The sequence below is a fragment of the Trichosurus vulpecula genome, chromosome 1 (assembly GCF_011100635.1).
Source record: "Trichosurus vulpecula isolate mTriVul1 chromosome 1, mTriVul1.pri, whole genome shotgun sequence".
Classification (NCBI taxonomy): Eukaryota; Metazoa; Chordata; class Mammalia; order Diprotodontia; family Phalangeridae; genus Trichosurus; species Trichosurus vulpecula.
The window spans coordinates 345,858,443-345,872,295 of record NC_050573.1 but is presented as its reverse complement, the minus strand read 5'-3'; the positions used below and the strand labels follow the sequence as shown (position 1 = coordinate 345,872,295).

Below are 13,853 nucleotides of genomic sequence, written 5' to 3'. Positions count from 1 at the left end.
TTTCTCCATCCCAACATGATTCACTCACTCCTGCACTCTCTTTCTATGTAGAATCCTTCTAACTGTCCTAATAAATAATAAAGTCCTTAGAAGACACAGGTATCAATATCCCATACAGAAAGGTAAACATTTTAACCTTATTGAGTCCCATATGAGTCCTCTTTCCTGTTTACCTTTTTGATGCTTCACTTGAATCTTACATTTGAAAATCAGATTTTCTATTCACCTCAGGTCTCTTCATCAGGAATACTCAAAAGGCCTCCATTTCATTAAATATTCATTTATTTTCTCCTTGAAGCATTATACACAGTGATGCTGGATAAGTTATTCTTTGTTTTAAACCTAGCTCTTCTGCCTTCTGGAATATCATATTCTAAACCCTCTGTTCCATTAACCTGGTAACTGCTAAATCTTGTGTGATCCTGACCACGGCTCTATGCTATTTTAATCGTATCTTTCTGGATGCTTGAAGTATTTTCTCTTTAATCTGGAAGCTCTGGATTTGGCCATAGCATTCCTGGAAGTTTTCATTTTGGTATTTCTTTTCCATGATGTTTGGTGGCTTCTTTCCGTTTCTGTTTTACCCTTTACTTCTAGGATGTCAGGGCAGTTTTTCTTGATAATTTCTTGAAATGTGATGTCTAGGTTCTTTCCCTGATCATGGCTTTCAGGTAATACAATAATTATTAAATTGTCTTTTCTCAATCTATTATCTAGGTCAGTTTTTTTCCCCATTGGAATAATTCACATTTTTTCCTATTTTTTTTCATTCTTTTGACTTTGTTTTATTGTTTTGTGATGTCATGGAGTCATCAGCTTCCATTTGCCTAAATTTAGTTTTTAAGGAATATTTTAATGGAATTATTTTCTTCAATGAGTTTTTGGATCTCTTTTTCCATTTGATCAATTCTGTTTTTTGAGATTTTATTTTCTTTAGTATTGTTGTGCCTTTCTTTTACCAAGTTGTTAACTGGTTTTTCATAATTTTCTTCCTTTTTTTCATTTCTTTACTTATTTGTTCCTCCACTACTCTTATTTGATTTAAAAAATATTTTTAGTGCTTCAAGGAATTCTTATTGGGTCTTTGTCCAATTCATATTTTTTTCTTTGAGGCTTTGCTTGTAGTTTTTTATTTCATTTTCTTCTGAGTTTATGTCATCATAGTAGATTTTTCAGATCGGGTTCTTTTTTCTGCTGTTTGATCATTTTACTGCCCTATTTTTTCATGGAACTTTATGCTAATGTTGGACTTTGTTCTTGGTGTTGGGGGTGGGGGAGAAGCTCTGTCTCAAGCTTTGAGTTTTCTCACCCTGTTGCTTTTATATCTAGTTCTGTGGCTTTGGAAATTTTCAGTGCTTCCCAGATTGTGTGATATGGGGAATGGTGTAATCACTGCTCAGTGTATCTACACTCTGCTTCTTACCCAGGAAGGACTCCTGATCTCTTGGGATTACAATAGATAATATTCCTAAAAGCACCTTCTCCTTTGGGACTAGAGGCACTATACTTCCTCAGAATCCCTGATCCCTTAAGGCCAGAAGTGATAACTGCCACTCTAGGCTTCCAATCCCTCTTGACTGAAAATGTTCCTCTTTACCCTTGAACTATGACACAAAGGTAGTTAAAGGAAATGAAATTGCCAAATAGTATTTGGACTTGCACCAAGCGCTAGCATTGGGGTATCATGTCATTTCTTTCTAAACAGTTGCCAATTGCCCTTAGCATCTCTGTCTTGGGAGCTCTTGAAGCTGCTGCCGCTTCAGTTACCACCACTTTTTCCACCACTGGTATTTCACCCACCTAGATCCAGCTCTAGCCTCACTCCCATATCATAAATCTCTTTTTCTGACTTTCTAACCTCTTTTCAGCTGAAAAAATGTCTCACTCTGACCTTTTGTTGGCTCTGGCACTTCAGAATTTGATTTGAGGCATTATTTTAAAGTTGTTTGGAGAGGAACATTGGGAGAGCTCAGCTGAGTGCTTCTTTACTTTACCATCTTGGCTCTGTCCCCAGAAGTCTGGAAATCTTTTGTTCTTTCTTTAAGAATAAATCTTTTTCATCCAAAAATTTTCAAGAAGGGATTTTTGTTCTAGGCTATTCAGCAATTGCTTCCCCCCAATACCTTATTTTGGTGATGGTGTTGGGGGAAGGTGTCCAAAACCTATGATTTTATTGATATAGGGGACTCCCAGCAAGGAGATTTTTCTACCAATGCAGTTGGGCAACTCTTCTCCAATATATAGTCTAATGAGTGCTGCCTAAAGCTCTGAGGCATTATATGATTATTTTCTGGGTCACACAGTCAGACTTTTTAGAGGCAGAATTTGATCAAAGGCCTTCCTGACTCTACTACATCAAAGATATCTCTTACAATTCCATCTCTTAAATTATAAAGTTATATTGTGATAGTAAATAATTAATTTTTATAGAAACTTGGTTACCTTATTCTCAACACACCATATTAAATAAAGAGAACTTTGATATATATTCCTCAGCTCAAGGAAAAAGATGAGTCACACATAATGCTGGACAAATTCTTTAAATGGTACACTAAGAGCTCTGGAGTCCACAGATGTTACAATAAAGTCATAGAATCACAGCATGTCATGCTGTGAGTAATTCTATAAATATATTTGACAATACTCTTCATCTTGCAATTGAGGAAAGTCAGGCCTAGGTAGGTTATAAGATGTGCCTAAGGTCATAACATTAATTGGAAGCATAGTTGCCCCTAGAACCCAATCTGTTTGTTTTGACTCTCAGAGTGGATTTCTTAAAATAATGTCTCCCTGATTCCATTGCTTGCTATTAAAAAATGCTCTTAAACTAGTCAGAACTTGAATATCCAGGCCATAATTATAGTTATGATATTCTTTAATCAGAACTCATAAGCTAGGTAGTAGAGTAGATGGATTGGTGGACTTAGAGTCAGGAAGATCTGAATTCAAATCTGCCTCAGATACTTATTAGCTATATGACCATGGACAAGTTAATTAACTTCCCTTAGTCTGTTTCCTTGTCTATAAAATGGGAATAATAATTGTTTCTACCTCAAAGGGCTGTGAGAATCAAATTATACATACATACACATGTATGTATTTATGTATCTACATACACATACATATACATACCTAGATACACACATATACACATATAAGCATATATATATATACATAGACACACACATATACACATACACACATATATATACTTTTATACAAATATATTTTGAAAATTTTAAGATGCTTTATAAATGCTAGAAATTATTATTTTGTCATTATAAAAATTAACTTCGTTTCACAGTTTTCAATAAAAACAAAAAAAAATGATGATTTATCCAAATGTTGGGAGAGGACCTATTTTAATAATACTTATTAATGGTATTGATTTCAAGAATGCTAAAAAAAGCAAAAACTTTATGTAGCATAACCACTATAACTCAATAATGACAAAAGAACTAAAACTATTTTGTAATATGGGAACATCTGGAAAGTGATGGTACTTTTATTTGGCCTTCAAAGTCATGAGGAATTCCATTTTTCCTTGAACCTTGCTGTACAATTATGCTACAAATCTTCAAAATATTGCAACATTTGAATGATATTACATTAGTGTGCTTTTTACCTAGTCTGAACTCAGAAAGAAAAATAGTTAAAATCCAATATTTTTCAATTAATCAATAAGCAATATGATACTGTGGTAAAAGTAATCAATTTGGAGGCACAGGGATCAAACTCAAATACCACCTTGCTACTTCAATGACCATGGGCACAACATGTTAATTCCCTGGACCTTAGTTTCCTCACATTTAAAAGAGAGGGATATACCTGATGACCTTCTAAGTTTCCTTCTATCTCTAAATCTATTTTCCATCTCAATTAGAAACAGGAACAAAACACCACCTTAATTCAAACTACAATGTACAAGTCAGTTGCAGTGACTTGTTCCTTCTCTCCTCTGTGTGTCTATCTGTCTCATACACACACATATGTACACAGATATTTGTGAATACATGCACATACCTATATTCATATATTTGTAGAAACTTAATTGAAATGACCTATTTTTCAAACACTTCCAAAGAACTGAGAAAACAAAGCTCATCACTCATCCCCCCTAAATATCTCAGAATACCAGAGTCAGCATTCCTACCTCAGTAGAGACAGAAATTAGAATAAATAGGTCCCAATATCTTCTGAAATAAATTACATTTATTTTTTCCTCTAGAAATATATAGGTTGCTTGTAAGAATAAATTAATCAAAACTAAATTTAAAATTCTTTTCAGAAAAGTTTCAGTGTTTACATATATAATCAAACAGAAGGAAACGCAGTATATTCATATGGATCCTACTGACCGCAAAGGACAGGCTGCACACTTCCCTTGTTAGAAATATTCTTAGATTCATTATAGTATTTTATGGATATAATTGTGGGAGTCAATAAGCAATTAGAAGCCATCCTAAAATGCTCTTTAGTTTCCTCATTTCCCCTTGATGCAAAGCTCTCAGGAACAAACGTGCAAGCAAATCAGCTTGGCCTACCATTGTCCTCACAGCTCCCTTCTAGTGAGGAAAGCTTTGAAATATAGCTGCTAAGCTCCCATGCTCAGACCCCAAGCCACTGAGTTTTAATAAACACCATACTTTGTTGTCACACCTAAATCTTCTACCAAGAACATTGAAATTTATATAGTGAAAGTGCTTCATTTTTTAAAATGGTTTTAAGTGAAATTGGAGCGTTTGAAAAGCCAACAAAGAGTGATGTAAGAAATGGCCTCTCCTATGAATAGTTAAAGATGAGGATTAACTGAATCCAAGACTGTTATAGCCAGGAGTAACTGTCTGTATATTCTGTGTTAGAAACTGATAACATTACTACAATATCTTTGCCAAGGTGAAGGAGATGAAATCTAATCACATATCCCAGAAACAAAATCTCATTGAGTCAGGTGTAATATCTGACAAAGCACCTCATAACACTTTCTGTCTTGGAGAATTCCCCAAGGCTACCTGGGATGTGTAATTTTTACTCCAGCCTGAGAATACATCACATAGAAGCACAGAAATATTGCTCAGCCTTACAAACCAAGGAATGTAAGTATTATATGATTAACTGAAAAGATCAATGTGGAAAAATTCCAAGTTCCATTCTTGTTTAACTTCTTCACCTCAGAGAATTTTAAACACAGACTCTCTGCCATGCATTTTCTTTGGTGAATGGCACCACAGAAAGGCAAATATTTTGAAAGACTAGTAGGCCTTGAATTTGCTCAATACATTCTGAGAGTTTCATCGGGAAGAGGGACAACTGACCCTTTGAAAAGCGTTTAAAGTGCTTTTAGAAGGAGGATTTAATTTGTGGGTTTAGAGCACTAAAGGAAAAAGAACTCTGCCACGATGAAAGAAAAACAAAACCACGAGCTGCCTTTTATTCATTAAGAATTGGCATCCACGTGTGCTGACATAAAGGACCACAGATTTTAACAAACCTCAGAATGAAAAATTTTATCCTTTACTCAGAAATTTAGTATGTGTCCAATACGTGAAAAATTCCTCCCATTTTCCCAGTCTTTATTGTGCTGACTCAAAGTAGCTGTACTGAATTTTCTGTTAGCACAGAAATCAGAAATGTCTACAAACATTCCTTCCCATGTGTTGATATTTAGTTGAAAAAGGCCCCGGTTAACACCATAATATTCTCTAGAAATTATGTTTTTAAACAAGAGAAAAATGTATGATTCACATAGCATTTGCAGGTTTGCACATAGCATGCAATGGACTTTTCTGGGAAGGTGGGGGTGGGGAGGGAGCTACTCACCACATTACAGCCTGGGCAGTCAGGGCCATTCTCACAGGTCCTGCGCCGAGCTTGGATCCCACCCCCACACTGGGCGGTGCAACGTTCCCATGGACCCCAGCCTGTCCAAAACATGTGTGGGGGGCACAGCAAATGTTCATTACAGTATCTGTGACAGGGGAAACCAAGAAAAAAAGGAAACTGTTTAAGTGCAACAGAAGGCCGCCGATGTCTCTTTCGTCCATCACTGGGCCAGATGTTTAACACATGGACATGCTCTACGTGTAGGAGCTTTTTATCTTTGGAGTGGTTGCATGTTGAATGAGGCAGATGTAGCATTGGCCATGCTGTGTGCAGACAGACAAGGTGATGCACAGTAGACAATGAAGAAAATGCTGAACTCACAATGCAGGATTGATCTTCCTATGCAGCCAAGTAAAAGGAAAAAAACAAACAAACCTTCAAATACAGATACCTGAACATGGGGAATATCAAGAAAATGACTGTGTAGGGAAATCACTTTCCAAGTATAAATATAGAGGAGGGTTGGGAATAGAAAGCTAGTCAAAACTCATTTAGAATTCATCTCGTACCCTATGTTCAAATCACTGGCTTCTCCATTTCGGCTATTCTAATAATCTAATTTTATAAGTAACAGCAAAGATAAAGCATGCTCCTTATTTTTAGTACCACATTTTTTCTCATATACCTCCTTAATACCTACTGTATTTTGATTATATTACCTTTAACTTATGTTACCTTAAATCTAATTTCGATGTCTCACAGAGATGTCAAACCAACTAAATTAGAAAGACAGATGTATCTAAGGAAAGTTCGGCTCTAGGGTTATAATTCCTATTTCAATAATCTGAGTACAATGAGATAAGATTTCAGATATTCTTTTATTGAGGATGATGATGATGATGGTGATGATGATGACGATGATCATAAAACTGACTTTTATAACATTTTTAAATTTTGTAAAGGATAGTCCATAATATCATTGCCTATAAGCCCCAAAACAACCTTGTAAGGTAGCAGTTATAAGTATCATTATCCTGATGTTGCAGATGGGGAAAAAGGAGGTTCAATGGATGAGGGAGTGGACTTGTTCATGGTCATACAGCTAGTAAGTGTTAGAAATAAGATTTGAAATCAGTTGTTCCTGACCCTATGATCTATACACATTAGACACTGCTGCTTCTGATGCTCCCTAGCATTCTTTTAAACAATGCCTGATGGATCCACTGAGTTTCCTCACATTTGAAACTATTCTTCTAAAATTTCAATAGTAAACATGGAATTTGTATATTTCAAAGTCCAGCTATTGATATTGGCAGACAGAGCAGCATATGGCTTTCTATAATTTGCTGACCTTAATTTGAATGCTGTTTAGTACAAAGGAGGAGGCAGTATAATACAGTGGAAAAAACACTGGATTTGAAGACCTGACTTCAAACGATGACTCTGTCAAATAGTATGTGACTTGGAAAGCCATTATCCATTTTTAGGCCTTGGATATCTGAAGTTTAAAGTGAAAGGTCTGGAATCTAGTAACCTCTGAATCTCTAGGTAGCATAATGGTGATTTGATATGAAATAGAATGAGGTGCTCCAAGAATACTGAATCAAATATTTAAATTCTTACAGTATACCTATGAAGAACAGGCTAGCCTACCAAATAATACAGAAAATATAAGACCTTTTATTCCTCTTTCCTATGCTAATTCCCAGTCAGAAACATAGACATCACTCCTTTACTTGAGCATAAAGCAGGAATTATCATCACTGTCATCACCACACATTCACTTAATTATAGAAGTGTTAATAGACACATTAGAAATTACTTAGTCTAAGTACTTATTTTATAAGTGAGTAAACTGAGGCTCAAAGAAATTAAGTCCAAGGTCAGTAGTCAATAGAAGAGATGAGACTTAAACTGCATCTAACCATGCATGACACTGTAGCAAGGGTATTACATGGAATAATTACACTATAAAAATAATGAATATGAAGAAGTTAGGGAAACTTGAGAAGACTCATATGAACTGGTTCAGAGTGAAGGAAGCAGAAACATGGAAGCACTGTCTACTATGATGCTAACAATGCAAAGGAAACCAACACAGAAACGCTAAAGAACAATGCAGCACAGTGACCCACAAGTGATGACTTTAGGGGATGGATGGTAAAGTATGTCTCTTGCCTCTCATCAGACATCAGAGAGGTGGTGGACAATGTGTGTAAAATGAGATATGTTTTCAAACATGAAAAACATGTTGATTTATTTGATTCCACTGAACTTAATTGTTTCACAGGAAGGTTTTATAGGATAGGGGAAGGACTCAAGAGGTAATGTGACACACAAAAATTCATAATATATATGTAATATATTTATGTATATACACACACATATATATGTGTGTATATATATACATATGCATACACACATCCATCTCTATAGGATTTCCCCTAAATTATATGTGTATGTTGTATGTGTATATCTATGGGTGTTTGTGTATGAATGTTTATATGTACATATGCATGCATATATGTATGTATGTATAACACTAAATTCCTGAATTTAAAAGAGACAAAGAAATTATATAGATCTATTTCTTGTTGATGTTGAGTTTATCCTCCAAAAGAAATACATAGACATATGTCAGTTTTCAAAGCTACTAAAGCTTAAAAGCTGATTAAGGCTTTTATGACAGGTTCCATATACAAATGAAGGAAATGTTATTTTTAGAGATGGAAAACAAGACTGAGTTTGGGGTTAGAGTTAAGAAAAGGAAAGGGTAATTTCATGTCTAGAATTTCAGACAGCTCCTTCCTGATCAGTTCAGGAAGGCTACACAGAGGGAGGAATTTAGGAAAAACTAAAATTACATAAGAGAAAGGATTTGCTATGTGAAGGGGGCAGGATGGCTGAGTGTGTTTTTCTAGGTAGGGTTGTTCTGGAAAAGAGAGAAAGTGGGAATCATTGGAAGAGTGAACTAAAAAAAAAAAACAAATGTACTCTAGAAAAAGAGCAGCAGAGGTCTAAGGCAATTAAAAAACAATGAAAGAAGCAGGATATTCTGGAAAAAGCTTTTAAATACAATAAGTAGGTCTTGGACTTGTTCCAAAAGATGCAAAGTATGACCTTCTTCAAGCTGCTTTCTCTATGCAGGAAGTCTCTTAGTTTCACACTAAATTGAATGTATATGCGCAATGGACTGATAACTATCTCAATCAGATGGTCTAAGGAACATAGTTTCCCTGAAGCCACCACTGTTTTTTTGTTTGTTTGTTTTGTTTTGTTTTTCCTCCTCCTCTCCTCCCTCCCCTTCTAAATTATATTTAAATAGGAAGTTCCTATGGAGTTTTCGGACATTGGTGAAGCAAGGTACAACAAAACCCGAGTTAGAGATAATAAGGACAGCTTGGAGAGGGATAGCAGTGAAGTCAGGAAAACCCCAAATGAGAAGTGCCTAGATCAGAGTAATAGAAACAAGAAAAGGGTAGAAACATAGGTGGTGCAGTGGATAGAGCATCGGGCCTGGAGTCAGAAAGACTGGGTTCAAATCTGTCCTCAGACACTTACTAGTTGTACAACTGTCACTTAACCCTATTTGTCTCAGTTCCTCATCTGTAAAATTAGGACGCAATGGAGAAAGAAATGGCAAACCAGTATCTTTGTCAAGAAAACCCCATGAACAAAATCCATGAGGTCATATAGAGTCTTACATGATTGAACAACAAAAATTAATCAAATGAATTTTACGCAAAAAGAGTTAAGATTCAGTGGGTAGAGTCAGAGTTCAAAAATAAATTAAAGTTTTCTCTAAGTTGCTTAACTTGGGGTGTTAGGTGGTAGATAATGGCAATATACACTCTGATTACAAAGATTGGCAGTAGGGGGAAAATGAACAATCTTGTCTTTGTCATGCTCAAATTGTATTGATACTAGACAATTCAATTCAAAATGTCCATTCGAACAGTCCAACATACTCTTGGAATAGTAAAGTGTTGAAGTCAGAGTAGGAGCTGACTTTAAATCCTGACTTTTTTGTTTAATACCTAAGCAACCTTGGAAAAGTTGATTAAAGTCTTTTTTGATTCATTTCTATCACCTTCAATAGAAAGGGTTTGGGTTAGATGAACTCCAGATCCCTTGCAGCTCTAGATGTGTGGTCCTATGACTTGAATTGAAGAGATAATATTGGGGCCATAGGAGTTTCAGTATCTTGGATTATAATAAAAAATTAGTAACCAAGAATGTAGGCTGAAAAGGCTCCTAATACCAGAGACATGGATTGTATCTTTTGACTCCCAATTAAATACTTTTTGCTGTATCAGATTTCATTTCAAAATATTATTATATCATGTCTCGGTAAGTAATCAGGAGCAACAAATTAGGCCTTTCAAAATATAAAAGGTTGAGACATTCCAGAAGCATAATCACAAATTTCACCTCTAAAAAAGTGCCATGGGGTGGGGAAGAAAAACTCCCCACCAAAGTGCCTGTATAATCTTCTTAACTTTTTATAAAATAAAATCGTCTCTGGAACTGAGCTTGCATTTTCTCTGAAGAGAAAATAAATCATGGTGCACAAGAGCTGCCTTACATTTGCCTACCCTGGCCAAGCTCTGAAAACACCAGGTATGTTTTCATAGTAAAGATCTATGGCAGGAGTGAACCCGAGAATGGCATTGGAGCCCAGGGTTTTCAGGCAAGTTTTATTAAAGCCTCTATTTTGGCTGTATTTCAAGTGACCAGTAACTGTTTTCTCCCCTTTGCTCTTGTTCCCTTTAGTTTCTTGTTTCTCAGGCCTTAAAGTGTCTATTCCTATAGAAATTCTGCAAAACAAGTATTGTATGGATCTGTGAAACTGCTGCCCTCTGAACTCATTCTTTCTCTAGCAAGCAAGGTCAGAAGGGAAAGAGAAAATGCTAGAACTTGGGCTTTGACCCTTAGTGTCTTGTGTCTTCATTCACAGAGTCAAAAAGGAATTACCACCCTGGGAGAGATTGATGACACACTGGGTCTAGTATCCTGTTTCCAATGCAAAAATACCTTAAAAGCACCCAAATTTAGACTGTTCTACCATGGGAGACATTTCTCTCTGACCCACTGATAACAAACATATGCTTTAAAAAAAATCTTCATGTTTTAGAAGAGGGAGTGAGACTTTAGAATATGCTTTCAGTTATACACAATTGCAAGAATGGATATTATTAACTTTGGGAAGATTGGCTATATTGGGATTAAGTAATTTATTTTCCAGTATAAGACTGGCATAATGATAAAGAAAGAAGGCTCAGGAAAGTATTCCTTTGTGTGCCTCTGGTTACATGAAATACATTTCTAACCCTTTTTTAAAATACTCTATGATACATTAAAATTAATACTTTAATTTGACATTATAAGTTGTTCTCATTGTGCATTTAGAAAGCAAATTAGAGGACCAATAATATATTTTTACAAGTTACACTATTTCTCTCCACTCAGCAGCAAAAATTATTTTCCTAAATCATAGATAGATCTGTCCACGTCATTCTCCTACCCAATACTCTCCTACTCACATGCCTCCCTATTATATATATAGGATCAAATATAAAAGCCCTCTGGTGTTTAAAGTTCTTTACAGCCAGGCTTCTTCCTATTTTTCTAGTGTTTTTATACTTTGCTTCGATCTTCCTAGTCTATGGGTTAGCTAAACTGATCTATGTTTTTCATTGCACAACAAACTGCCTCTATGCCTTTGTAATCACTGCTCCCTTTGGTCTTGAAGGGGTTTGTTTTTCTTTGTTTTTGGTTAGTTTGTTTGTTTGTTTGTTTTTACCCCTGGACTTCATCACTTAGCTTCCACAGCTTCCTCAAGTCTCAGTTCAAATTCATTTTCTGCAGGAGACCCATCTCATTCCTCCTAGCTGCTAGTGGATTCCCTTTTGAGATTAATTTCCACCTATTGGTATATATCTTCTATGTAACTAATTATTTGTGTTGCCTCCACTATTCAAATATGAGCTCCTTGTGGTAGGGACAATTTTTGCCTTTCTTTGCATTCCTAGCACTTACAATATTGCAAGGAAAATACTAAGCCCTTGGTAAGTACTTTCTGACTGCTAACCCAATATACTGTACTATGGAAAGGAAGACTTTTTTTCCTAACATATATTGTTATTCTGCTTAAATTTGCTTAATATTAAACTGTCTGAGGGGCAGTTAGGTGGCACAGTGAATAGAGTTCCAGGCCTGGATTCAGGGAAACCTGAATGCAAAACCAGCCTCAGACATTTTCTCTCTATGTGACCCTGGGCAGGTCACTTAACCCTGCTTGCCTCAGTTTCCTAATCTGTAAAATGAGCTGGAGAAGAAAATGGTAAACCACTCTATCACCTTTCTCAAAAAAAAAAAACTCCAAATGGGGTCATGAAAAGTCGAACATGACTGAGACAAGTGAAAAACAACAACAAACTGTGCTCTTTGATCCAGGGATCCAACTGATCCATACAAGATCAAAGATGCAAAAAAAGTCTCATGTCCAACAAAAAAGTCATAGCAATATTGTGTGTGTGTGTGTGTGTGTGTGTGTGTGTGTGTGTGTGTGTATGATAGCAATGGATTGGAAATGAATTGGTGAAAAGAACCAAAAATCAGAGCAAACTGAATACTATATAAATAGAAAAATCAATTATATTTATGGCCTGGATGGAAATGCTCCTTTTCCTTTCAATGAAGACTTGGGGATGCTATGAGTGTGGAATAGACATACTGCTATATATGTGGACAATGTGTTGATTAGTTTTGTTTTGTTTTCTTTGTTTAAAAAAAGGCTTTGTAATGACAGATTCTGGAAATGAATGATTTATGAATAAATCTTATATTAAAAAAATGTGTTTCCTATGTTAAAGAAGTCTAATGAATGAAGGAATGTGGTACTGTATCTGGAAAGTGCCCCAGGCTGGAGGACACAACTTTGGTTCTAGTACCTTCATTGTAACTTATTACCAATGAGACCTTGGGCAAGTAACTTGATCTCTCTGTGCCTCAGTTTTCTGTTTTGTAAAAAGGGGGTTATATTAGCTAATTTCCAATATCTCTTTGACCTCTGAGGGTCTATGAGCTTCTCACTATAACCTTTGTTAGCCTAATCAAATTTGTGATGCTGGCAAAATTATTCCCATTTATCGCTCATTATATAGGGGACTTCAGTTTGTTAGACCTCACTTTGCTTCAGTTATAATAAACATCCAAATGCATTTAATGGTTACTCTGAGAGGACTAATTGACTTTATTTGGAGAAGCAGATTACTTCTGAGGGTGTCATCTCAGTTCACCATAGCATCAGACAAAGTTAAGCCTTGAAAAACCTGAGTGATACACAAACTGAAATCTTCTCCTGGTCCTTAAGATTATCAGATCGAGCAGAAATGTATTTCTTTTTGATATCTTATTGCAATTTTGGTAACCTACTCACACAGAAGTAATTTCTTCCTTTTCTTTACTTCCTGTTTTGTAACCACTATTTGATACTTCTTCATCAAAATGAATCTCATGGAATACTTGTTGTTTTGGGAGGAGGTAAATTTAACCAAAACAGAAAAGATATTTCAAAGTATATGCATAATTAGACTCACGGATTTCCATGTGTACATAAAAATGCCTTTGAATGTTAATGAACATTTCAAGAGGGAGAATTTGGCATCCAGATAACATGTTGGTTCATTACATCATGTGGTACTCATCAATGTGCCACGTAGCAATTTTTTTTTTCATTTCAAAAGAAAGTTCCCCGAACTATAATCCTCACATTGCCCTTGATGAAAGGTAGCTGCAAGTTTGGCCACCCACAAGTTTTTGGAACTAATGTTTAGAAGTACACAAAATGATTTTGTAAATAGTTCAGCTCCCTGAACACAGTCCTTTAGTACTCTAGAACTGGAATAGACAGATGGCCATGGTGTCTTTGCACCTTGATTTACTTTCTCAAATTTTTCTATCTCTGGAATTAGGATATCTCTTTCCTGACAGAATCTCACTTTGTATGGCAAAAGGCACAGAGGTAA

At 35.7% G+C, this 13,853-nt stretch overlaps 1 protein-coding gene across 1 annotated transcript in view; it reads right to left on the bottom strand.

Moving 5' to 3' along the window:
• Positions 1-13,853, bottom strand: part of SEMA5A (semaphorin 5A) — a 464,624-nt gene that overhangs the window by 94,445 nt on the left and 356,326 nt on the right. The window contains exon 14 of the mRNA XM_036757261.1: positions 5,821-5,968. Within this exon, the coding sequence (XP_036613156.1) occupies positions 5,821-5,968 (148 nt within the window). The remainder of the gene's footprint in view (positions 1-5,820; positions 5,969-13,853) is intronic.